The sequence below is a fragment of the Vicugna pacos genome, chromosome 10, assembly GCF_048564905.1.
Source record: "Vicugna pacos chromosome 10, VicPac4, whole genome shotgun sequence".
In the NCBI taxonomy this organism is placed as follows: domain Eukaryota; kingdom Metazoa; phylum Chordata; class Mammalia; order Artiodactyla; family Camelidae; genus Vicugna; species Vicugna pacos.
The window spans coordinates 30962719-30972529 of NC_132996.1; the positions used below are offsets into that span (position 1 = coordinate 30962719).

At 41.4% G+C, this 9811-nt stretch overlaps 2 protein-coding genes across 2 annotated transcripts; one reads left to right on the forward strand and one right to left on the reverse strand.

Moving 5' to 3' along the window:
- The first annotated feature begins 1071 nt into the window (after window positions 1-1071).
- On the forward strand, window positions 1072-2066 carry OR10A4 (olfactory receptor family 10 subfamily A member 4). Its single transcript, XM_006203480.3, has one exon. The coding sequence runs from the start codon at window positions 1098-1100 to the stop codon at window positions 2040-2042; it is 945 nt and encodes a 314-aa protein (XP_006203542.1). The 5' UTR covers window positions 1072-1097; the 3' UTR covers window positions 2043-2066.
- Window positions 2067-4671: 2605 nt separating this feature from the next.
- Window positions 4672-5619, reverse strand: OR2D2 (olfactory receptor family 2 subfamily D member 2). The gene has a single exon (XM_006203615.2). The coding sequence runs from the start codon at window positions 5617-5619 to the stop codon at window positions 4672-4674; it is 948 nt and encodes a 315-aa protein (XP_006203677.2).
- Between the last annotated feature and the right edge of the window lie 4192 nt (window positions 5620-9811).

Here is a 9811-nt window from a genome sequence, read left to right on the forward strand (position 1 = left end):
GTAAGTCTGGGCAATGGGTGAGAAAAGTGGATTTTAGAAGGCAGACCTAGGATTAGGTCATAATAATTCTATCAGTTAGCATTTATTGAGCATGTATTATATGCCAGCCACCATGCTAAGTGCTTCAGGTTTTCTTCTTCAGTTTGTCATCATCAGAAGGACTTTCAGGGTCCAATTTTGAAGCTTTGTTGTTGATGCAATGATGAAAACTTCTCAATCTTTTTCACAGGATTTAATATTATTAGTCACACTTGCATACCAGAGTTGTTCTTTGCTGATGCATAAAATCTGAGTTTTGCATTTCTTGAGAGTCAAGACACAAGTCAAACAGTAGAAGCTGATGAAAGGGTTTACACATGAGACATCTAGATTCTCCCTTTGATCTGACACTGTCTTGAGTCCACCATCCCTTTGTCTGGCCACATACAGCCACATGGAGAATATTTAGCCCAGAGATCAAGATAAACCACAGTTTCTATATTATGTGTCTTCTTGTTTAAACTGCAGTCGTCTGAGTTTAGAAATGAAGATTTCTCCAACATACTGACATCTTCCCAGGTATGCACTGCTCCAGACTGGGGGACGCATTCACGTCTCCTCTTTGGGGATCCTGGGTAATCGTTGGTTCAGTTTCTTTGACGTTTTCCTTCCCACCCTTTCATTTTGCAGAAAGCATGCCCTGGCCCACCTCATCATCCTCCTTTTGTGTTAAGACCCCTCTCTTCAGAAATGCTTGGCCTGACTTCGTTTTTAGCACCACTGAGAGAGACAGGATAGAAGCCCACAAATGAAGCCGTGGCTCTGACTATCCTTTTAGAGCAGAGGAAAGTCAGGACACGTATAGACATATGCAGTGTGCCTCAGTTCAGTCTGAAAAAAATTTAGCATTCTTCAAGAAATGGGAATCCCACTGTCAGATTGGTTTTTTACATTTTGGAAAGTACAGCTGCTTGGTCTTGTCAACTGTAAGAAGCAAGGTGGAGAGTGAGGCCCCGGGGAGCTGCCCTAGCGAAGGGTGTAACAGAAGTCGACGTAACATATGGGGCTTCTGCCCTCCCGCAGTGTGAGTGCCCAGTGAAATCCTGGGCAGAAGAAGGATGTGGGGAAACTGGACAATTGTCAGCGAGTTCATTCTTGTGAGCTTCTCAGCCCTGTCCTCTGACCTACGAGCTCTGTTGTTTCTCCTTTTTCTGGCCATTTACCTGCTTACCCTAATGGGCAATGTCCTCATCATCCTGGTCACTACAGCTGACTCCGCCCTACAAAGCCCCATGTACTTCTTCCTCAGGAACTTGTCTCTCCTGGAGATAGGTTTCAACTTGGTCATTGTGCCCAAGATGTTGGGGACCCTGATCGCCCAGGACACGACCATCTCCTTCCTCGGCTGTGCTGCTCAGATGTATTTCTTCTTCTTCTTCGGGGCTGCGGAGTGCTGCCTCCTGGCCACCATGGCGTATGACCGCTATGTGGCCATCTGTGACCCTCTGCGCTACCCAGTCATCATGGGTCGCCGGGCCTGTGGCCAGCTGGCAGCTGCCTCTTGGTTCTCAGGGTTGCCGGTGGCCACTGTGCAAACCACATGGATTTTTAGCTTCCCCTTTTGTGGCCCCAACAGGGTGAACCACTTCTTCTGTGACAGCCCCCCTGTCATCGCACTGGTGTGTGCTGATACCTCGCTGTTTGAACTGGAGGCTCTGACAGCCACCGTCCTGTTCATCCTCTTCCCTTTCTTGTTGATCCTGGGGTCCTACGTCCGCATCCTCTCCACTATCTTCAGGATGCCCTCAGCCGAGGGGAAGCACAAGGCCTTCTCCACCTGTTCCTCCCACCTCCTGGTTGTCTCACTCTTCTACAGCACTGCCATCCTCACGTACTTCCGGCCCCGGTCCAGCACCTCTCCTGAAAGCAAGAAGCTGTTGTCTCTCTCCTACACGGTGGTGACCCCCATGTTGAACCCCATTATCTACAGCTTAAGGAACAGTGAAGTCAAGGCTGCCCTGAGGCGGGTCGTCCGCCGGACCCTGGGCCCTCAGAAAGGATGACTGACTTCGGTGGAAACTGAAGGGGTAGAATGCAAGGACAAAGGGAAAAAAGCAAGTTCCTCAAATAAGTCTTTGGTCTCTACTCTTGCCAGGAGCCACAGTGCACCCACTGGGACTTTGGACTTCCCACTAGGATGCATTTAGGAATGAAAGAATGTGAGTGATGGAAGAAAGAACTTCCGTGGTTCCAGTGTTCTCCAGGGCCCCAGTGGTACCAATGTCTCTGAGGATGCCATTAGGATGCCACACAGATTAGCACCCTGTCTGAAAGTTGACAACTTCACTACAATTTTTTCACCTCTTATTTGTTTAAACTTTTCTTAAACTTTTTCATCCATGTATTTACCTTCTCCTACTTGTCCAAAAGTTCTACCTGGAACTTTGAAAGATCTTTTTGTTCGCAAGATAAAGTAATGATAATAAATAGTAAAGTTTGTTTCATTCTTTCAGTCTTTTTTTTTCAACAAATGTTTAGTTTTAGCTCAAACTTTCAAACTTTCAAAAATTTCAAAACTCAAATTCAAAATTTCAACAAATTTTTATTCAGCATTCAGTATGTGTCATATTATTTACAGCCTGAAGACACATTGGTGAATAAAACAGACAAATTTCTTGCCTCATAGAATTTATATTATGGTGAGAAAGAGATGAAATAAAGAGATACTTTTTATTGACGTATAATCAGTTTACAATGCTGCATTAATTTCTGTACAGCATAGTGATTCAGTTATACACACATATATATTCTTTTCATATTCTTTATCACTATAGGTTGTTACAAGATATTGAATATAGTTCCCTGTGCTATACGGTAGGAGCTTGTTGTTTATCTATTTTATACAAAGTAGTTAGTATCTGCAAATTCTGAACTTCCAATTCATCCTTTTATCCCCCTCATTCCCCCCAACCAGTAACCTTAAGTCTGCTTTCTATGTCTGTGAGTCTGTTTCTGTAATAAAAAGATACTTTAAATTTTCTGCTGGCTTGGAAAGTACACATGTTTAGAGGGCTATCAGTTGGGGACTTCCTCTGCTACCATAATTGGTCTGTGCCTCACGGGGAGAAAGAGTACTGCACACTGACGACTGCCTCAATTGCAAATTATCCACCTTGGATATGGAAGTTGCTAGGCAGAAAGAGTGTAGAGGCATTCCAGGTTAAGGAGAAGTGAGCAAATTGTGGGAAACTGCTGTGAATAGCCCGAAGATTGTTTTCTAGATTTTTCTGGTAATGTTACTGTGTTTGGGTGAAATCAGCTGTCCTTTTCAGATGCATATCCTTCAACCAATTTAGCAGTCCCTCTCCAGGATTCTGTCAGTGATAGTCCAACCCCGGATTCTTGGTGAAGAGCAGACTTGGGACAAGGGCATCATACTTTGTGTAAATTATTGACGACAGTTTATTGATAATTAACAGAGTAAACTAGCACTTACTGCATGGGCACATCCTTTCCTCAGACTCTATAAGCAGCTCTAGCTCTGGGTGCCGGGGAGGTACCAGGACAGGATCAATCTCCCACTCAGAGTATCCTCCAGCTCTCCTGCAGCAAGGGCTCTGGAAGGCAGCACATTCTGAAATATCGCCATAAGACTTTGCAAGTGAAAAGGCAGATCGTGGGTTTCTATTTGCATGATGGCAATCACACAACTAAACAGATTGGCACTATTATAAAATTTTTAGCAAGCTTTAATGGCTCTTTCACTTTTATCTTACTTGACCTTGGGATGGTAGGCAGAATAATGGTCCCCGCCAGAAGTTCACATCCTAGTCCCCAGAATCTGGTAAGTATGCTGCCTTACATGGTAAGAAGGATTTTGTGGGTGTGATTGAATTAAGAATCTTCAGATGGGGAGATTATCCTGTTTGTTTGTTTGTTTAATACAGTAACAGTAAATCAGAAGGTAGGTAGAAAATGAGCTTGAAATATTTATTCCCATGGCCTCCTCACCTTCATACACCTATGCCCACAGCACTGGTAACAGCTTCTCACGCCTGCTCCCCAGGATGCCACTATATCTTCTTGGTTTCCAAAGCCCTGTGTTTACCTTTATAAAAGTGTGTCCCGATAGAAACTCACGTCTTTAATAACAGCGTGAGTAGGACAACAGAGATCATATGTTCTGCTTCTTCCTACCCATGCTCATCACTCTCTACCTCAAACACACAGAGGTGCGTGTGTTTGAAGGTGCGTGTACACACATACATATATGTAGCACCTAGCTCACAGTAAGTGGTTAAGTACTGTTTGTCAATTCATGATTATTTGATGATGCAAAGAGATTCAGAAATATCAAAAGATAAAGGAGTTGGGGTGGGATCTGGGATAGATAATAATATACAGTATGATTTTAAAAAACAGATTTTATAGGTTCCAGGGTTTATAAAATGTCTGTGTTCCTCAGGGGATTTTAGAAAATCCTCTGGTGCTAAAAGACTAACCAGAAGAAAGCAGACCCTCCGTGCTAATGCTCCATGAATTATTGTCCTCTTCTACAAAGGAAGTGCTGGATGACGGATGGAGAATGGGTCCCCAAGCAAGTCCCAGGGGTGAAAGTTGTTCCATATTCTAGTCTTTCAAAGGAACCTACTCAGCATGTCTTACCAATAGGCAGCCAGGAAGGTCTCACTGTCAGTGGAAAATTCCAAGCCTGCATGGGAAGTTCCTGGGAGCCACTTTCCTCAGAGCTCCCTTCACATCCTTGTTTCTCAGACTGTAGATGATAGGATTAAGCATGGGGGTCACCATTGCATAGAACACAGATACCAGCTCTTTCTGTTCTTTGGAAGAGTTTGGTGTCATGTAAGTGACAACTGCTGACCCGTAAAAAAGGATGACTACCACGAGGTGGGAGCCACAGGTCGAGAATGCCTTGAGCCTTCCTGCAGCAGACTTCATCCTGACCAGAGTTATGACGATGCAGCCATAGGAGACCAGAATTAAGGAAACAGGGATGAGAAGAATCACAACTCCCATGAGGAAAATGGCCAATTCTGAAGTGCGGGTGTCTGTGGAGGCCAGGATCAGCAGTGCGGGGGCCTCACAGAAGAAATGAGCAATGTGATTGCTGCCTCGGTAGGGTAGCCTCAGTGTGAAGGTGGTGTCCACCACAGATACCAGAATGCCGCTGGTCCACGATCCTGTGGCCAGCTGGATGCACATCCTCCAAGTCATGATGCTGGGGTATTGCAAAGGGTTGCAGACAGCTGCGTACCGATCATAGGACATCACTGCCAAAAGGACACACTGTGTGCACCCAAAAATGAGGAAGAGCAGAAGCTGTGCTGCACAGCGTGTGAATGAAATGACTTTCTTCCTAGAGAGCAGGTGGACTAGGGCCTGAGGAACGATGTTGGTAGAGAAACAGAGGTCAGCCAGAGATAAATTGCAAAGGAAAAAATACATGGGTGTGTGAAGCTGGAAGTCAACCTGAACAAGGAATATGAGAAGCAAATTTCCAAGTACAGTGACCAGGTAGACACCCAGGAATAAGATGAAGAGCAGTTGCTGGGTGTGTTGGTCATCAGAGAGTCCCAGAAGGAGGAACTCTGTCACCCGTGTCTGATTCGTCTGTCTCATAGTTTGTCTCTTTTTTCAGTACGAAGTCACTACACACTGAACATAGGTGTATACAGCCTGTAAATTGTACAATTCAGGGTTGGAGGGCTTAGGAATTGCCCTCCATCACTACCAGTTGTTTCAAGAATCTCCTTATGAGGTTTTTAGAAGATGATTGTGTGGCTTTAGTTGGAATGTTTTCAATGTTGCAAAACTAGCATCGTCGACAAGCATACAGTAGATCAAAAGAATCATCTTCTTTATCTTAATATCATGTTTCTAAGAATAAAATAATAGACTGAAATCTCCTGTACAGGCATGCCATTTAATTTTGCTTTGTTATCAACAAAACCCTCGAGTCTTATGCAGCCTTGGTCACACGTGCCCCATCTCATGATGCTGTAGATTTTTAAAAAATTCATTGTACATAACACTTCCTGTTGTTTCTTCCCTGAAAAAAATAGTCATTAAAGTATAAGAAATCAAAAACAGCCAAAATACCTTGCAGAACTGACTTTTTTTCTTGGACAACATGACCTATCTTGAAAGGGCTAGGAAACGTAGGGATGGTGACTCTGGATGGTGTGCCTGAACCTCTTGGACAGTCCTGTCCCCAGCTTCACCTGGAGCTCCGAATTGAAGTCTTAACCATCGGTGAACTTCCAAAATAGCAAACACACCATTACAACATAGTTTCCATTTTAAGCCAGCACCTTGTCTGGTTTTGTTTAGGATGAAGTAGCACTAATCCATCACTTCCAGCCCATCTTACCTCACTGTCTTGTTATCTGTCTACTTCTCCCAGAGACAAAAAATCTTTTAAAACTGTATCTATGTCTTTTTTCATTTTTGTGTTCTGTTTTAGACATAGCATAGAACTTTCTTCGTGGGGGGAGGGTATAGCTCAAGTGGTAGAGCACGTGCTTAGCATCCACAAGGTCCTGGTTCAATCCCCAGTACCTCCTCTAAAAATAAGTATATAAATTAAATAAATTACCTCCCCTGACAAAGAAAAACAAAACTTTCTTCAATAAATTATCACTAGTAAAGAAAAATAATTTGATCACATAGTTTTCAGTAAAGTTGTTTAAAAAGCCTGCCAGTGTCCTTAGAGCGATTTGAAAGAATGTGGGAGCAATAATAAAATTCTGTGGAGCTGATATAGCCAATATTTTATAATAACTCTAAGTGCAGTATAATCTTTAAAAATTTGTGAATCACTACTTTCACACCCGTAACATACAATATTGTACATCATCAACTGTATTTCAATTTTTTAAATATGATATTGTAAAATAAATGCATAAATAAATTTTTAAAACATCTCATGGAGCTATTCCAAAGAAAAAAGAAGGAAGAAATTACTTTAAAATCTGAAGTTTAAGACCCAATGCAAATTTTGGGCTACAATCCTTTATCTGTCTGGTAAAGGTGCTTGAAAATACTTTTTACAATACATCAAATTAAAAATAAATTAATAAGTACATACATCATATAGAGTATACAGGATTACCAAGGAAACCATTTATTTAAATACACTTCCCAAAATAGTTTTAAAAAACAAGTATGTGCTATAATAATACATGTGCTTCTTAAAGACATTAAAATTTTTAATGTCTCAAGTCTAATAACCACCTTAATTTCAAAATGATGAGCTTAAATTATATTTTGAGATCTCTTCAACAACTGCAATGTTATTTTAAAATACCTCTGATTTCTGTTGGTGATGAAGTCACAGATGCTGCTAGAGATGGTTTGTGTACTTACCTTCAAAGAAGAAAGAAATTTTGAATTTCAGTTAAAGTAGACAGAAAGAAGTAGCATTTACATCTATATTGGAAAAACCCCCTGAATTTCAAGTTAAGAATTCCTGGGCTAAAGGAATTCCCAGGAGTTTTCTCAAAAAGATATACTTACACTCTATGCGTCTGATAATGGAGTCTTAGGCATCTGGATGGGTCTGTGAGTCAGAATGGTGAAAGATTTCAGTTCATCATTGAAATAATAAGTGAATAATTATAATAAACATTAATTAACGTGAACAATCACATCCCTGCTTATGATTATTTACAGCTTCTTTATCTGACCACAGATCACCTTTCCAGCCGTTTTCCCTGCCACACACCAAGGACAAAATGCATTTTTATATTTCACTGCTTTTTGCTCAGCATACCCTCTCTATTCAGAAGTAAGCTCACTACACAGAGCTCTCACCGACCCTGGGAGTGCAGCATTAGAAGGCTACAGCCTGACCTTTCCTGATTTGTTTTTAAAAGCGTTTTATTTTCCCATGTAAGTGTGGAGGAGAAAATGCTCCCCCAGGTGACCATGAATCTGCCCCCAGAGTCAGGAAGCTTCTGTAAGAAAGCCATGTTTATTGTCAGTCTTTCTCTTCTGTTGTAGGAGAAGGATACTGAGGAAATCCATAGGAACCAAGAGAAAATACTAAATTTCCATTCTGAGTCTGAGACCTTTTGTGCTTGAAATCACCCATCCTCTACTCCCCATACCCATGTACTGTCTTCCAAGACCAGCTCAACAGAGGCATGAGGATCACCGCCCCCACCCAAGGGATCAACACTGGCCCATGGAAGTTCTGCTTATGTCTCCATCAGGGGGAACCACAATTCTTCTTCACAAAGATTTTGATGTCAGAATTGTAGTTTGTTAAGGTAGATCCACGGTGGGGAAAAAAAACCTTGGCTAGACCTATGACAGAAGATTTAGTAATAAGAATCAGACTGGACAAAATTAGTTGACTTTTAAAAATCAAAAATATGCAGAGATTGAAACCATATCACTCCCAGTATATGCCAGGTTATCCCCTTTGTTCAAAGCATGACTTCTCTTTTCCTCGCTCTAATGATCTTACCAGCATTTTCTCATCTGGTGGAGGAAAAAGATCACATTAGCGTGGTAAAGCCAGTAAGACACCTCAGTGCTGAGGGGGAAACTGCTGCTGGTGTGCTGGCTGCAGAATGAGAAGAGGGATGCTGAGGTTTCTTGTCCTCAAGTCAGATTGCTCAGTGAAGTCTCTGAAGTCAAGACCAAGGACAAGGCAGGAAGGGGCACCCCCGCAACTCCTGTGTCCTCCCGCTCCATCCAAAGGTCTTATGGACTTTGAGGTATATCGTGCAACAACAGGTCCGTTTAAACAAGGTAAACGCAGGGATACCGGGCGCAGTCTCTAGAGCACTGAAGGGCTCAGGAGAATTCTGAATCATTAGGGGGGAGCCCGAGTGGCATTTCCCCTCAGAAGGTTCCCACGTGGTAATGAGGAAGACAGAAAATAACATGTAATAAGCACTCACAGCTCCATTTATGAGCCCCATCACCAGATTTCACATGTCTTCTCTTTGGAGATGTGCTATATTTTTGCAATTAAGTATTTGTTTTCCAGAGGAGAAGGTACTAAGTTGCAACCTAGGTCTATAACATACATACTCTATGTATGATTTTGAGGAATTTTATAATTTACAGAATGCAAATATTGTGTGCCTCAAATAATAATTAGATCCTGTAATTGTTAACATTTAACCACATTTTCTTTATTATTTGTCTTTACTTACAGAGATATTGTTATTTTAATAACTTAATGGTGAGCTGCAGACATGCTGCCCAGAATGTATAAGGAACTCCCACAAATTTCTAATTAATTAATTAGAAAAGCCAGAAAATTTCAGTTTTTAAAATGGGCAAAAGACTTGAACATGCCCTTACAATATGGAAAATACAAATAGATAATAAGCATGAAAAGGTGTACAGCATAATTAGCCACCAGAGTATGTAAATTTAAACCACAGTGAATACTACTAACCTTAATAAAAATGGATAAAATTATTTTGGATGTGGGGTAGTTGACATGGGAGCAAAATTTTGTAAAAAATTTATAGAATGAATTTTAAAAGTCCATTTGGAAGTATCTGAAACTTACCTAAACATATTGCCTTCCCTCCTACAACTCAGTAATTGTTTTCTGAATATATGCCATAGAGATGAGTGTTTAGATCCAGCACAATATATGTACAAGGATGTTACAACAGCTTTATTCACAATAGCCAAAGGTGGAAGCAGTATACATTTCTATGGGCAACAGAAAGGATAAATTGTGGTATGATCAAGCAATGGTATACTATTAACTAATTTTAAAAGAATGAGCTATTGCCACATAAAAACACATAGACAAAACTCATAGAACAATGTTTCGTGAAAG